This window comes from Athene cunicularia (assembly GCF_003259725.1).
Source record: "Athene cunicularia isolate RWA chromosome 9 unlocalized genomic scaffold, athCun1 chr9_part1, whole genome shotgun sequence".
Lineage (NCBI taxonomy): Eukaryota > Metazoa > Chordata > Aves > Strigiformes > Strigidae > Athene > Athene cunicularia.
In genome coordinates this window covers 2,685,296-2,702,333 of record NW_020799110.1, presented here as the reverse complement: position 1 = coordinate 2,702,333, position 17,038 = coordinate 2,685,296, and the positions used below count along the sequence as shown (strand labels likewise).

The window sequence follows — 17,038 nt, the reverse complement described above, 5'->3', positions numbered from 1 at the left end:
GATTTGGAGGGAAAAAACTTGTAAATCCTCTCTTAGTTGCCTCATTTCAGGAAAGCTGAAGCAGCTTAGGAAAAAAAAAACCACACAGAAAGCAACGTTCTAAGCACCTTTCTGGAAATCTGCTTAGTACATAGTTTCCATTTTATCACTGCAGATTTTAAAACCTGGCCATAACTGCGTTACCACTTTGCCTTTCCTGGCAGAGAAGAAAATATCTTAGAAAAAATATACTATAGTAGTTACCATTGAATACTTACATATATGTAAAAGGCTACAATAGATACGTTTTTGAAGTCAAGTGCTGCATCGATCTCATCCATAAAATAAAGTGGTGTTGGCTTGTAATGATGAAGAGCAAAAACAAGAGCCAGCGAACTAAGAGTCTTCTCTCCTCCTGATAAGTTATATATCTTCTTCCAACTTTTCTTTGGAGGCCGAACGCTGAAACGAATTAAGGAGTTGGTAACTTCTTTCTGTTCGCTATTTAAATATGTTGTGGTGAAAAGCAAGTCACAAGACAGGAAGGAAATTCTTAGAAGACACAGACACAAAGAAGCTCGACTTAAAACCATGGGTGAGCCACTGGATACTTTCAGCCCTCCACATCTGCGAGGTAGTGAGATGGATTATTTCTGGTCACCGAGGAGGAATTCCCTGGGTGACACACAGCTTTGTAGCCAGCTGATGTCTGAACTCAAACTACAGGAATACTCATCTGTTCTCCGTAGGAACTGTAACACTTCAGAACTGCTATTTAATTATCTATTCCACTCTTAAGTAATGAATATCCTCTCAGGAGCTTTTAGACAGAACCGTCTCCAGTTAGCAGTCTGACACAATTCCCTAGGCAGAATGAAATGAAACCCTGAGAAATTACTTCAAAGTCAAAGCTTTCTAACTGCTGTTAGTTACTTCTTTCTCCAGGAGAAATGAATCTCAATGCTAAAAAGTTGTGGCTTCTGTCAGTATCTTGCCAATACTTGCCAAGAGGGAGGAGTGTCTTGGTTAGCTGCTGAAGCAGTAATATTTTTTTTTAAAAAGCAGGCTGAAAAAAGGAACACAAGAATTAACAATTACAGCAGTAACACAAAGTAGTGTGACAAACCTAAACATGACTCCCTCAGAGAAGGGATCCAGACTGTCCACGAGTTCCAGTTCAGCATCCCCTCCCAAAGTAAGCATCTGGTAGTTTTCCTTCAGTTTATTTGTTATTACATTAAATCCTGCCATAAACTCATTTAGCCTTTGTTTCCTAAGATCTTCCAAAGCTTGTCTGAATTTGTCTCTCTCATTGGTAATGTCATCCAACTCAGCCACACGTTTTAAGTACAGCTCTTCCTGTAGAAAAAAACAAAAGTACGCTTAAAAATACTGTGTCTTTTATTTAGATTTTAAACCATTTTCCCAACCATTTGAAAGATCATTCTTCCCAGAATGGCTAACAGCCTTGAAACCAAACCATCTTTTTTCTCATCTCTGTACTCTATGCTGCTGATAGATCTATATTAGAAAACCCATGTTAAAATTAAAAAAAAAAAAAAAAATTAACCTGTTGAATAGTCCAGTATTACTGAAGTGTGTATTGTGAGAAAAACCATCCTGGTATTGTTTAGTATTGGTGTGTGTCTATCTAGACTGTCAAGACTAGTTGACTCTAAATAAACAAACTTTCACAGAGAAAGCGGTCTTCACCCGACATGGATGGTATCCAATACAAAAGGTGCGCTGAGCTCCTAGATACAACTCTCACACTCAGCTAAGGACGAGCTAACAAGTATTCAGGACACTTGCCACAACCCAGCCTGCAGAGGAGGAAGGGAAGACACAAGGGCTCCATTTCAGTTTCCCTTAACTGAAGAAAAACAGGAACTGCCTTTCCCTGGTACACCCACAGAGGAGGTATTTTCTTGTGGCACCTAGATTAAGTGTGCTTTTTTTCCACGGATTTCAAGCACAGGATCCATTTGAGGAGTCACCCAAAGTAAAACGTGCAGCTGAAGGTCACCTCCATACTTCAGAAGCACTGCCATGAATTCTGTACAGATTCAAATCCTGGAAAACGACAAAGCTGTACCCAGAGGGCTTGCCTTAGATGAGGGCTGTACCATATTACTGCACTGACGGGCAGCACAGTATCAAAAAGATGAATCCTACTACTCCACCGGAGTAATTAATCTTACCTTCTTCCTATATTCTGCAATAGCACCAAGGTTGGGTTTCATTTCATGACACTGGGCTTCCAGCAGAGCTATCTGATTAGTGATAGCATCAGGATCCTTGATAGCCTCAAGCTCTTCTTCACTCAGGACTGGAAGATCTTCAGCTGGTTTATCTTCTATGGGGTGCAGGGATAATTTTGACATCTAGAATTCAAAACCAGTTACTAGAAATCTTGAAAGATCACATCGGTTATCACATGAACATGTTTCCAAAAGAAGCATTTTTTGGTATTAGTAGATACTGAAGCTTCCAATCTCGAAACATTCAAAGACTGCTCACAACTCCCTTTAAAAATAACATGTGAAAAAGACAACCAATATCCTTTTATCCTATTATTCTCTTCCCCAAAATTATATACATCACTCTTACAAAGATCTTTCTCTGTAATAGCAGCAGTAGCAGATAATGAGAAAGTCATCTCTACTGATGCCACAGAACTCTAATATCTATATAATTAATACTTTATGTGTTCAAGATTGAAAAGTTTCCGACAGCGGCTCTGCTTGCTGGTTTTGCCCCCGTTATCCTCCTGTTAATGAGGGTATAAAAGGCACCATGCTGGTCTACATCCCTACCTCCATTAAAGATTTAAATCTGAAGTAGAAAGGACATGTAATAAAAAGATAATGTAACTTTAGTAGCTCCAGGCACCTAACTGGCCTTTCCTGAGCGTGCCAGTCTGGGCACATGCCTCATTTTTGCTGTTTCCATAAACTGGGAAAACCAAAGCAAGACTCCAGCACTGCCTCTTGTCAACGCTGCTGTCAACTAAGCTCTGGGCCAGAAAAAGTCAGGATTCCATGCAGAACTGGTTCCAGAAGAATTAAAAGTCCTTCCCGGAAGACGCTTTTATAATTAACACGCCAAATGTCAGACAGCACTCAGAAGTAACTCGTTCAACGCAACCAGTGCAGTTAGAAAGGACAGGAGGGCAAGAAATCAGGTCTGTGGAAAGCTATCGGTGTGTTCGCCCGCGTGAAGGCTGCTGCTCAGACACAACTCCAAGTTGGAGAAGCTCGGTGTTGTAGCACGTAGAGTTAGCAACGCCTTGCTCTAATTTATTCAATGAGCTGGTTCAAGCAGCAATTTCTGAGGAGCTGAGTTTTCTTCCTGGCCCCCCCACAGAATTCCTACTGGCCCAATTATCTTTAACTGGGGAAAAGGCAACGTGAGGTACCAAATGGACTACAAGTTCTAGGCGAAAGGCTTTAAAGGAAAAGGTCTGGTTTGCCAGTTTATAAACAGCAGCTCAGTGGACACGGCGCTGGATACAATTACACAGAACTTGTGTTTTGGTTATCAGCGTCTCGCTCCTCTTTGCTTCTCTCACCTCTGAGTGTGCTTACCCTTTGAAAACCCTTTTTAGTATGCACAGAGAGGATACACAGGCACAAAAAGTCTCCTGCTTGCCCTTTACGGGCGATGTATTTTTCCCCTAATTGCTCTTAATTACTCGTAGATAGCGTTATGTCAATTTATAGTTATCCTACCATTCCTTTCATAAATTAAAACACCTTGAAAAACTAGAAGCTGAGCCATTTATTGCATGGCTCATCCATAACGCTGTATGTAAAGCACAGAAAGTAAAAGACTGAAAGGTCATGGTTTTTAGTTTTTATAGCATAAACACCAGTCAACTGAATATTACTTTTCTCCCAAATTACCTGTTTTCTAACTACATGTTAAGGTATTAATATTTTGAGATCTTATCATTCAAATTTCAAGAACTAAACAATTTCCTTACCTCTTTTTGCCAGTATTTCATCTTTGACTGGTGGGTAGAAATATGACTATCAATCTGTTCAATTTTCAGTTTAATATTAAGAGCTTCTTTCTGAAGTGCATGTTCATCATCCTGAATAGTTTTAATCTCCTGGAGTAAACCACGATGCTCCTCCTGAACTGCTGGCAGCGCTTCCTAAACAGAAAGGACATAAAAAGTGCATTAATCAGTTGCCTACCAAAACGTTACTGCTTTCTCAGCTTATAGATTTGTTTTCACTACATTATTCACAAAACTCACTCTCCACAATCCCAAGTATTGATGTAAACAAGCACATATGCTTGTATTGAGATTAACCTGGTCCCTGAATTCTGAAATGACTGAAAATATGCTGCAGTTTCTATTTTCTTTCCAGATTTGGATCAGACAAGTCCTACACTTGGATGGTTTTAGCTAAAAGGCAGTTTTAGAGAAAGACTGTCTCAAAGAAACAGCTTTATTTGAAAGAGTTTCAGTCATCCTGGCTGTTTTCACTCTCATACATACATCTAGATGGGAAACTCAAGTCCCACGTAACTGGAAAAAAAAAATCTGGTTTTAAGCAAGTCTTAAACCAAATTATTCCTTTGGGGAAACTTGGTTTAAGTTTTTTCTCAGCTTCAGAAAATTGGGTCAAGATCTGTTTCCAGGTAAGTATAAAAAAATTACATCATTCCCTGACCATTATGAAACATCACTCTGCAGCTGTACAACAAAATTTGCACACAGGAACAGAAGAGCAGGATCTAAGGAGGATGTAACTCATCATCCTGATTTTACCTGAACACCAGACCCACTTACTAGGACTGCTTTAGCTTCCCCCCGCCCCAGCATTTGTATCTAAAAGTCAACTTTGATCAATGATTAAACATAATTATCAATTTTGTATGAATGCAAACAATATATTGCAAGATACAGAAAAGAACATCCTTTGCCATTTTATCCCTGTGGAAATTTTGGAGGATGAGTCGTAAAGCAACTGAGAAAAAAAAGATACCTTTGACCAGCATTGTCAAGTCTGAAGCTTAAATAGCAAGGTAGCTTTTTTTTTTTTTTTTTTTTTTTTTAATTTTTTTTTTAAATAAATGAAGTTACTATCAACTAATGCAGCCCCTTGCTGGGCCTGCCTGGAATGTTTAAGGATGAAGGTGAACAGGCACCAGCCATTAGAACAACCCTGACACAACAACTGTAATCTTAAATGTATTTTACAGACTGCATCCTCTATGAGACATACACTAAATTAACATGATACTTACTTCAGCTTCCTTGCCATCATTTATAACCTCCGTAGCTTTGTCTTCTAGTTTAGTCAGCTCTTCTGTTAAGTCTTTAATTTCTTTCTCATTATTTTCAATTTCCTTCTCTGTTTGAAGAACAGACTCCTCAGATTTTTTCAGGTTTCTGCACGGGTACAGATGTTTGTGTACCTCACATTGAGTGCAAACATGATGTAAGATAATCTAGAGACACAATCCTACTTACAAAGATTGTTCAGTCGCTACTGACAACCAAAGAGGAAGTGCTGATTTATGCATGAACTCACACTCCTGAGATATCCAAGTAAAGTTGCCTTCCTTACACATATAGCAGACAGACCTCATTAAATGACTTAATTTGTTCTTTCAGAGGCAGTTTTGACATTTTTTCTGAGTATTCATTATGTATTGTTAAGCTAACATAAAAAAATAGCACATTTTAGTCCCTTCAGAGTTGAATTGCTCCACTGCACGGCAATTAAGTGCTATTTTGAACCATTATCCTGAAATACTGCATTTTAGTGATATGCAAATATTAGCAGAAAAATTAAACATGACTTTTAAACTGCCTATTAGAAACCAAAAAAAAAAAATTCTTTCCCTTTACCTCCTCGACACAAGCAACACTTAAAAGATTAGACATGCAACTGAAAATTAAGATTTTAAGATCACAGGATTTTTAGCTATGAAAATTACTTAAAACAAGCCAGTGTCCTGCAGGCACTGATGCCAACAGATACAACTATCTGAAGGCTGATGTGACTCTCCTTGCTCAGGTTTCACTCAGCTTTCTAGGTTTCTGATCCTTTGCCCGTAAAGCACGCTGATTAACAAAAATTATGGTTCTTACTTTCAGTTTGAGATAAATCAGTTTGTTTAGAGAAAAAAGTTACGACCACCTCCCCCCAGTTTTCTTCTAGTCATAAAGGAGTGAAAATCATCTCTTCTAGCCTAACAAATCCCCCCTGGAAAGGTCCAGCTGTGACCAGACACGAGTCACAGCAACAGGCAGTTAGAGCCCAGAACTTTACAACAGAGCATGTGGATGGTTACTGTACCTCTCCGCAGTCTTGACTGCCACCCGGGCTTTAGTAAGAGCTGAAGTACACTGATCTATTTCTTTGCTGATCGTATCAAGTTTGTCTTGTTGTGCTCTGAGTTTATTGCTATTGATATCCATTATGAGGTTATGCAATCGTTTAACTTCATTTTCTATTTTACCAGCTTTCTCAGCAGTGCTGTCATAATCTGTTGATAAACAGAATCAAGTTATATGGTCATTATGCTGATCCTAGGAACACTGGACTGCTGCAATCCATCAAAATTTAGGTGATAAAAAGTCCCGCTGTATTAATACATTGAGAAGTGTGCATATTTCTTTATACTATGAAAACTGCCACCTTTATACGGTGAAAAATGAAGAATAACACCCACATCTTTCTGATAGTTACACTACCAAAGCTTTTTTGGTGTAAGCCACCAAAAATTTTTATATACATTAAGTAATCCAACTGAGTACTTAAATACATGAGATAGCTTCTTAATGCACCATTCCAAGGTCATTCTTTGCATTTTATTTAAAATGCTCAAAGGTTAAACTGTGAGAACTGACCAGTAACCGTTGCTCAGTGGCTGGTATTACTGTGTAGTTACTACACATGCTAAGGAGACAGCCTACTCTCCCTTCAAGCTGGATAAGTTTCCTTACTTAGTTATATGTAAAACTCAACAAACCCACCTTAAGTTGAACAGCTTTCAAAAATTAAACAAGTGTATCACGCTAGTATTCTAAGGGCAAAACAAACACAATCTCACTCTAGGTTTGCTAGAAATTTAGAATCTCCTTTTGGGGACAGAAGGGGTAAAGCAGAGACTTTGCAAGATGGAAGGCACTCACGTCTCCAGAGAACACAGGTTTGTGTCTCTCCATTATTTGGTAGAAATGTTAGAGAAGATATTTATTAACATCAAACCTTAGTGTGATCGAGGAAGTAAGGCATTCATACTCTCTTGGTGCTACACTGATCAAAAGAGGTGTAGAGGGAACCCATAGTACTACATATTCTCTTTCCTCAAATGCTATGACAGCAGAATTGCAGGGGAAGGGAACGATGTTCTACTGTGCTCGTATTATTCCCCGAGCCAGAAATACAAAGAAGCCATTAAGGTTTACTTTACTAGAGCTACTAATTTCTTCAGAGAAACTGTTATTCAAGTTCTCAGAATAAATATCTTTCACACAAAGAACAGGGGTACAGCGTGTCCGCAACAGAACACAGGATATTCATTTTAGAGTCACGTAACAGTCCAGTTAGAGCTCAACAAAAACCTTCACTTGATTGTAATATCATTGCCCCCACATTAACAGTTCTTACCCCTATGAATCTGTAATACAGCCATAAAAATCTAATAAACAAAAAAACAGTGAAAGTAATGCTTACTTTATATTGACTGAAAGAAGAACTTCAGCCATCGCAAAAAAAAAGGGTTTGTACTCTCTCATCTCTAGAAGCACCTTTTATCCCCACCCCCGCTTAGAAAAAAAAAGAGGTTCCAAACCAACATCCAATACCACCACACTGGTAACATGAAAGAACAAATCCATAACCATTCATTTCTGTATTAGTAAAAAAATGGGACTACAATTTTTATCTATAATCCCTTCTCCATAAAATGTACCTTTTTTGTAAGTGTTAAGGATTTTTTCCAATTCCTCCTGTTTGATTCTGTCCGGAGCAACAGCAATTAAGTTAGCTTCAAGTTCCTTCACTTGGGTCTTTAGATGAGCTTCTTGTTCAGATAAACTCTGCAGAAAACACAGCTGTGTTAGAATCCTGTGCTTTAAAAAGATCCTCCACACTAACAAGGACTCTGTGAAGCTGAAGCTGAGAAGTTATCCCCCTGCACATTCATGGAGAAGCCAGATACTGCCTCAATAATAAACTTACTCACCTGGATACTTGCTGTATACTTTTCTAAAGTATTTTTCATTTCCCGAATATCTTGGCGCAGTTTTCTTATGGCTTCTTCAAGTTGTAATTTCTCTTCTTCATATTGTATTGCTCTTTTAGAATTCATCTGCAGCTGAGATTCCATTTTACTGACCTACACAAAACCAAGGAATGATCATTTGCCTAGCGTCACCACTACAAAACAAAGCAAGGTCTTCTTCATGTGCTTGACAGTCTATCATTTCTTAAAAAAACAAGAAAGCAGAGTAAAAACTTGAAAATTTGCTATAGCTTCACAGAATATAGAGGCTGAGTGCTGAGATCAGTTATAATAGTGAAATACAAGAGGAGCAAGCATAAGAGAAACTAGCTGAAAAATCTCTGTCAAAACTAGAACAAAATGGAGAATGGTTTTAAGAAACTAACAGGTGTTGACAGGAATATACATGTTCTACCTGGAGCTACCCACTATGCTAGACAGGTACAGAGCCACAACTCAAAATGGAGAAATTAAGTTACGGCTACTGATCTTTACCGAGTGCCACAGTATCTCCCAAGGGCCAGGAGAATGTGTATGAACTGCCAAAACGTAAGAAACATTGATGAAATTCCACTTTCAATTAAGATTAGGAACTAACCTCCTCTTCTGAAACATCCATGACGACTGAGGAACCTATTCTGCCCTTCATTATTTTACCTCCACCACCAGTCATCGTTCCTGAAGTAAGAGAGATGAACAGAAGTTAGCCGAGCTAACTGCGCTTCCATTATCATCTCTAAAATGCTGAAAATATAATTTGCACTTAAATACCTGACTGTTCAATGACCTGTCCTTTCAGGGTTACCACCCTCCACCTTTTATCAGTTTGGAATGCTACTCTGGTGGCTTCTTCCAAGTTGTTAGTTACTAGAGTATCACGTAATGCAAAGTAAAAAGCCAGGCGAAACTTCTCGTCTTCTACTTTCACCAGATCAAACAACCGAGAAGTATTTTCAGGAGTTGGAATTTTCTGACTTTTTGTTTCCCATACAGCCATCTACATCAGAAAAGTAAATAAACGAACGAGACATTCCTTCGGGTAAGTTACGAAGTCATTTCATTATTCTAAGGTATGTTAAGGTTTTAAAATAAATGCAGTCGTACTGCAATTAACAGTAAAGCTTCCTTCCTTGGGGATCTCTACTTACTTCCGGTATAATTAAAAACTGACTGATAACTTGCTGTTCTCTTTCAGCACTTTTGTCGTTTACAGTTACTAGATTACTTGGAGTATGAAATTACCGATTTGTTTTTAAAAATCTGAATCTAAAAATATAAAAGTCACATCAAATATTTGTTGTACAGATCCCTAAAAAGCCTTGTAATTTTAAGTAAATGTTATAATTTGCTAGTAGAATATTCTAAGGTATCAACAGCCTATTAAAGTTTCATATTTTAGCTTTACCTGTAGTAATACATGTACAGTGTAATATAATATACAATACATATTTATACACATGTATATGAATACCTTACACATATACAGTGTTAATACTGTGCACATGAGGGTAAATCAATTTGTTTTGCCAAAGTGCCAGTACTTACTTTGTCCAGGGCTATAAATGTGGCAACTCCAATTCCTGATTTCTTTAAGAAAGTCACACATTCCTGTGCAGTATCAATGGTATCAACAACGATGTTGTCTAAGGCACCACAAGACGATGAAATAGCAACATCGTACTTTTCATCAATAGCTCCCAAGTCTCCCTAATAATTCAGGGGGGAGGCAGAAGTACATCGGTTAGTTTGGCAACAATGTTTTGTCTTGGTATTAAGAAATGACAAAAAACTACACAAAGTGAAACGAGATGAAAACAAATTACAAGATAATTTTCTGTGGAAGAACTTAAACCTTCATTAGAATTCGTAAAATACCACCACACCTGTCGTCATCTGCACACTGCTATTTATGTATTTCTAAGGTACTTGTTCCCATAGTAGAAATTCATATACTCAAGAGCTTCAAAAGTGCTGCTTCTGGTAGAGCAACATGGTAGCACTGACTTATTTTCTGTAGACAAACAAATTTTTGTATGTCAGCAGTTTGGCCTAATGAAATCCTTTAACGTGTTCTGTGTATGGTTCTACCATCGGCCAGCTGGGCAGGATCCCACGTGTCATGGACTTCTGTGCACTGTCCTGTACTGATCTGAAAAATGGGTACAGGGGTACTCATCATCTTTGAAAAATTGTCTATCTGCAGATAACAGACATAGCTTGCCTTGGTCTTCTGAAACAACACTGCTCTTTTTGATTTGACAAGTATGCAAGTAAAATGAGAGGAAATAAACGGCAGAGAAAAAAAAAAAATCAATGTGTACAGCTTCACTTTAAGTTACATACCAGTTATAAGATGTTTTTTATGGGCAGGTTTACAAGACACTGTTAGTATTCTTGGCTTGAGCATACTCCCACAGAGACTGCAGCTAAGTGATTTACCTTAAAGATCAGCCTACCAAAAAAATATAAAGCTTTCTCACAGCCATTGCCTTTGCTGAACCTCAACAATCTTCTTTAATTTATAGCAAGTCCACAGGATTTGCAACTCTGCTGTCCAAATTCATAGCACCAGAAAAGTGAGGAATTCTACCTTGTGCTCAATTACAGAAACACCACCCTGTCCCTGTAAAGGTTAAGACTACAAGTATAATAGCCTTTTAAAATTTACCAGTCTTCCATATAATCCACGAATCTTTCCAGATTTCTTCTGCTGAAGCAGAGCCTCGAGCACTTTTCCTCGACTGCGACTTAGTGATAAAGAACTTTTGGCTTCTTCTACTTTTTGACGCAGATTTCGAACAAGATTCTTAGAACCTGATTCTTCTCTTTCCAGCTTCTCAAGTGCTTTCTCTTTCTAATGGTTAAAAGAAAGACATTCTCTTACACTCGAGAAAACTGCTGTATTCAGGAAGTCTTAGATACATGATTTTGTAGGCAATGAAACCATTCACTGACAAGCAGAAGTAGCAAACATTTATCATACACACGGCTGATATTTGGATATACTTCAGTTAGTATTCAGTACACTTTGATACAAGTATGACAGCTTACAAATTTATGAATCTTGAATCTCACCAGGGGAGTTTTTTTTTTCCTTTGGGAAATGAGAGAGGAGCAACAAGTGAAATTCAGAGAAGGCTCAGAAACACATTCATTTATTTTAACATGTCTCATTACGGTATTTAAACCGATTCCCCTGCAGGGCTATGTGGGATTTAATTTCAGTGTTTAATGTTAACGTTTACTTAACGCAAAATAAGCTTGAAATCAAATGTTTACTTCACCGGTTAACTATTAGAATAGTTTTTAAATAGTATTTTTTTGGAGGTAGTTTTTTTCTTTTCACCATAATTATTGCTAAAAAGGAGAGTAGTTTGTAACTCAAAGAAATTTCTGTTACGAAAATCAAGTCTCACCTCCTTCAATTCCTGTTCAGCTTGGGGTAATTTTGCTTTTATATCTTTGATGGCAGCTTTCCTTTCCTTCAGAGTTTCTGAAGAAGTGGTCAAAGCCTCCTTTGCCTCATTTAACTGAGACACAGCGGTGTTCTGACGGTCGAGATAGATATCAAGCTCTGACTGGGCTACATCCATCTTTGAACGTGCTTCATTCACTGTTTTACTAAACTCCATAAGCTCTTTCTCTTTCCTCTGCAAAAATGGACAACGTTACAACTAAAGCCAGACAACTGTGGGATTTATTACATCAATCACACTGTATCTGAAAGAGGAAAGGAACGTGCTCTTTTACTAGCTCTCCTGTCAGCAGAAAACAGTTACGTTATCTAGAAGAACAAATATTTCTTAATTAACATATTCTGAATGGAAATGAAACCAGGCATTTTTCTTAACTAGAAAGAACATCAGGAAATTATCATGAACATTTCCGTACAAGCTTGGTATGATTTTCTCAACCTAAAGTTGGGAGGAGCCCTACACATTGTGCTAATTTACAGATCAAATGGAGAAACCATGTTTTCAAGTACAAAAAAAGAATCCCTCAAATTTACAGGAAAAATTTGCAGCCTCCAGGTGTTTAGTGACTGAACAGCTCATAATAACAATGACCAAGTGTTACAGCAGTTGTCTATTAATTCAAAGACAATCTATTTAGGCAACATATTGGCTTAAACATTTTGATGGGAGATAATGAAAGTGTGTCCAAATAATGGAAGTGTAGAATTATTTAATATACGTATACGGATGCTATACCTGATGACACATGATCACCATGAAAAAGCAGACAACTTAATGAGAATGATTTAGTTCTGAATAAAAATAATTCAGAATTGGTTTCCCAGTTAGGCTCCATTGAACTCACATGTGAAACAGCACATTTGTCATGTAAAATAGCATTTTACAACTATCGTGTCATCATTTCATTCCTAAATGTGGAAGTGAATACATAATATAAATATACTGTTAATAGAGTCAGTGAAGACAGTTCAAACCTTTTTTTCTTCCTGAAGTTCTTGTGTTTCTTCCTTAAGGCTATCCAAAACCTGGTTGAGATTTTTTTCTTCTTTCTCTTTTGTCTTTTCAAGAAGCTCTTTCTTAGATGTTATCTCGCTGATAACTTTTTCGCTACTGCTAGGTAGCTTTTTCAATTCTTCTACCTACGCAAGGAAAAGACTTTTAACAACTTCTCCCACTGAAACAAAACAGGTTTGCCTTATCTTTAAACCCTGCCTTTCAAGTGCTCTGTGGAAATCAAAGGAAGAGTAAGCCCTAAGGAAGCTCACGGTTTTTGTAGGATAAGATACACTGTGGCTCTAGCAGGACGACTGGATTTTAAGTGCAAGGCTCGTTCAGTTCTAGAGCCTAGCCAGAGAAATCAAGCCAGAACAGTAAAGCACAGCTCTATGCATAAAAACAAGTCTTTGAATCACAATAAATACCCACTTTTAGAAGGCCACTCTTGATCCAAAGAGTGATTTAAGATCTGTAACAGCTGGAAACAACCAACTTAGTAAAATATATCGATTAAATTAACTAAATGAACTAGGGAAACAGGAAAAAAAATGTTTTGAAAAGGCAGTAACTGTGAGAACACACAACATTCCTGTAATCTCAAGAACGTGATAACAAGATGCTTTGCAAGCCTCGAGAGCTCCCAACAGAGCTGAGGCGCAGCAGGAAAGCTTCTGACTTTGCTGTAGGCACTGCTGGCCACAGCCCCCCATAGCGAGATGTGCAATGAGCAATGGTTTAAGGGAGAGTAACACTTGACTTCAGTAAGTGATCTGCAAACAAAATCCCTAGCTGATGTAAATGCTGTAAAATAGCCGATTTAAAAATTAAAAAAAAAAAATAAAAATCAAACTGTATTTTTCCATATTCTTTGTTGCACAAAGTACAACTGTTGTACTTTGCTGTTTTACCCCAGCTGCACAAAGCTACTCTCATCTAGAGCAACCAATTACCCTTCCTTAACTAAATCAAGGAGCAGTTCTCAGTACCTTTTCTTTGTCCTTTTGAAGTTGCTTCTCCAGTTTTTTAGTCCTGCTTTTGGCATGTTTTAGTTTTTCCCTTACTTTAATATCCTGCAAATCCAACTGAGCAAATTTTTTTTTATTTTCCTCTATGAACTCTGCAATTTTATTGAGTTTCCTAAAGAGAAAAAAAAAGAGAATCTATCCCACACCCTATCAAAAATATGTCAGTAGAGTTTAGCTTAATAAATAAGTATATAGTACGCAAGTTTTGTGAAAAACAACGTCCAGTACTCACTATATGCACAGTATTTTCCCCAGGAAGTTGTTTCATCAGAAAAAGATCAACTAACAAAGCAATACTAAACACATCATCAGAACTAGTATTTTTTGATATAATTTATAATTCACATCTCTCACAAATAACTTGCTATGATCTCAGAGGATGAGAATGTTAATACTGCAGTTGGACTGGAGATTAGCACCGACAAATCAATTTTAGGGAAACACAATTTATGCAGAAGAGATTCATAAGGAAACCAGAGAACACTACCTAACATCCATCTAGCTAAGCACTATGGTTGTGTATCTAAAACCCTGAAACAACCCCCGTTATATTTTTAGTCAATATAAAAATCTACTTAAAAATACATCAAAAATCAGACCTTTCCTTACACTAATCGTGAACATTACCCAGATTTCTCCAAGAGAAGCAACCTGCAGAACCAAATCAAATCAAACTAATGAGATTTTTTCAGATTGATTTTTGTGCAAAAGATAGTTTAATCCGTACCAAGGAATGTTTAGATACACCGTAAGTGACTCTGCCCATCAGATATTTCTTTGGGTTTGGTGGAAGAGCTACTGAAATACCCAGCTGTGTTCCCTGTGTTTGATCATCTTTCAATATTGTATACTTCCACTTCCTTGGGTGTTTCTCTCCCCTCGCCCCATAACTAAAACACAGTTTCTTTCTGAAAACCCTGTTAATTCTAACACCACACACAGAGAACACAGTACTCTTAAGCTATACCTAAAGTACTTACTTCTCAAGTTGTTTCAAAGCTTTATTCTTGGTTTTCATTTCATCTGCAAGTTTACTACTCTTCTCATTCAGAACTTTTGTTTCTTCATTAATTTTTCCCTTTTGCATTTCCACATCATTTATTCGTTTCTTTAGATCATGGCTAGGAAGAAAAACCCATAAAACTCCACTTTTTTCCATAAAGCTAACATTTATAACAAATATGTATTTCCAATCTGAAGCATAACAAAGAGAATATATAAAGTATTAAACACCAATATTCATTACTGAGTAACCTTGCCAATTTAATACAAAACAGCAAGGTAATCTAACAATTTAGACACTTCAGATGAAAGTAAGTCTTGTAAGTGATCTACTTTCTCAATTTAAGTATGGAGCTGTAAGAGATTAATTTGCCAGACTACTTCACTTTGTAAAAAGCTGGAAAGCAGGTTTTTGGGTTGGTTTTTTTTTGGTGGTGGTGGTGTTGGAGGCGTGTGGGGGGGTATGTTGTTGGTTTGTTTGTTAAGGGTTTGGTTGGGTTGTTTTTTGGTGAAAATGGTCTCTTTATTTTGAAATGTTTAACTTCATAATTTGAAACAAAAATCACTAGACACATGCTATACAACTCATTTTGAAGGACTGATACAGCTGTTAAGAAATGCAAAGTATTTCTAATTAAGAGATATGGAAACAGTTTAACATCCCCACTACCACATTAAAGCCAAATTAAAACTTTATAGAGAATTACTTACATATAGTATTGACAGATGTGATTCTTTTCTTTAAACACTCTGTTTTCCAAACAAAGAAATTCAATGGCTTTATTCCTGTCTGCTTCCAAGGCATTCTTTTCTTTTTCCACTATTTTAACTCTGTTTAACTAGACAAGACAGAGAGTCAGCGCTGACTTTACCGCTAGTACTACAGAAGAACAAACCATGAGGAGAAAAAACCCCAGACTCTTCCTAGCACACGTGTCTTCTGGCGTTATGATCTTCACCAATTACTTCTGCAAGGCAATTTAGATCTGCAAGCTTTCTGAAATAACAGATCACCATTTCTGCAGCAAAGACTGTCCTAAGGCAATTCAAACTAATTTAAAACTGAAAAGGGATCTTACAGATGCTAGGAAAACGTAGGTGAGAAATAAAGAGGAGTTACATATGGACAGTCTGTATATGTTATTTTATATATTTCAACCTTTTGACTAGCCCCTTTCAAGTTAATTCCTGCAACTATGTCTTTTGTTTTCCTTCCCAGCCTTTAAAAAAAGTCTGCAACGATTTACCAAGGACACATCCAGTAAAAAGAGCTTTGATGTTATTTAGTACTTTTAGAACTCAATGCATAAATAAAACATTATGAAAGCAGGTTTTGCAACATAAGTCACAACTAATTTTCAAGCATCCTCCTACAGCTGTGTGCACATCACCTCACCACTGCTCCACCTCCCTCTTTTTCTTTCCCTTAGCATATGAAGGGTTTCCCTGATACTTCTCCTATCTGCAATTTAGCAACAGGAGTCACGCAGATAAAAAAACCCTACCTGGATATATTTAGATAAAAGTAATCTGTTTCTCTATTCAGTCTGAGCAGCATTTAATGCACACAGATAGGATCGGAGTGTTCAGCAGGTAAAATCCTGTGTTCCAATGCAAGCATTCAAACCTTTGGGAATCGAAAGCCAACAGCATTCGTAGTGTTTAAAAAAGGGCAACTGACCCTGACTGCCCATTTCTTTTAGAATTGAGAAACAGCAGATGCAATAAAGGTAACTCAAAATTTCTCTGTGCTTCTCTTGTAGAGGAGTGCCAAATTTTAACCGAGTGTTTTAAGTTTCTCTAAAAAATTCAATAGTGAGACACTGCAAGCTTGTACTTCTTATTTATAATTCAAACAAAACCTTCCGAGGCTCACCTTTTCTCCTCTCATTTCATTTAAAATCTCTACTCTGCGACACAGAGTTTTGATAGGATCTTTTAGTCGTGCAGATCCTATTAAGTCTTCTAAGTATTCCAGCATTCCTTCATCATGTTCAGTCTGGCCTTTTGGTTTCATCATTGCGATTTGTTCAACTTCCCCCTTGGAAAAGAAAAGTTTGATGTTTCTTTTTCCTTTGTGTGGTTTTTTTTTTTTTTTTTTCCTGGGGAAAAAAGTTAGTATTCTGAAAAAACAACAAACGTTTTTAGAATGCAGGTATGTGACCATATTCTAGCATGATAAAAAAAGAACAAGATAACGCAGTAATCAAAACTGACTATTCAGAGTAGCAATAGATTAGGGATATATTAGATATAGATAGAATAGGGAAAACAAAAGATCAAAAATTAATAGAAATCTCCTCCAAG

At 37.2% G+C, this 17,038-nt stretch overlaps 1 protein-coding gene across 3 annotated transcripts in view; it reads right to left on the bottom strand.

The window, feature by feature from the left end:
• The window catches only part of SMC4 (structural maintenance of chromosomes 4), a 36,524-nt gene that overhangs the window by 1,925 nt on the left and 17,561 nt on the right, over window positions 1–17,038 (bottom strand). For all 3 annotated transcript variants that reach the window (XM_026855199.1, XM_026855200.1, XM_026855201.1), the window contains 18 exons: window positions 16,608–16,772; window positions 15,443–15,570; window positions 14,710–14,850; window positions 13,691–13,841; window positions 12,683–12,847; window positions 11,649–11,882; window positions 10,901–11,086; window positions 9,778–9,939; window positions 9,004–9,229; window positions 8,831–8,910; window positions 8,194–8,346; window positions 7,921–8,047; window positions 6,300–6,489; window positions 5,242–5,386; window positions 3,965–4,138; window positions 2,181–2,363; window positions 1,106–1,338; window positions 258–441 (listed from right to left, as the gene is read on the bottom strand). In XM_026855199.1, the coding sequence (XP_026711000.1) occupies window positions 258–441; window positions 1,106–1,338; window positions 2,181–2,363; window positions 3,965–4,138; window positions 5,242–5,386; window positions 6,300–6,489; window positions 7,921–8,047; window positions 8,194–8,346; window positions 8,831–8,910; window positions 9,004–9,229; window positions 9,778–9,939; window positions 10,901–11,086; window positions 11,649–11,882; window positions 12,683–12,847; window positions 13,691–13,841; window positions 14,710–14,850; window positions 15,443–15,570; window positions 16,608–16,772 (3,027 nt within the window). The remainder of the gene's footprint in view (window positions 1–257; window positions 442–1,105; window positions 1,339–2,180; window positions 2,364–3,964; window positions 4,139–5,241; window positions 5,387–6,299; window positions 6,490–7,920; window positions 8,048–8,193; window positions 8,347–8,830; window positions 8,911–9,003; window positions 9,230–9,777; window positions 9,940–10,900; window positions 11,087–11,648; window positions 11,883–12,682; window positions 12,848–13,690; window positions 13,842–14,709; window positions 14,851–15,442; window positions 15,571–16,607; window positions 16,773–17,038) is intronic.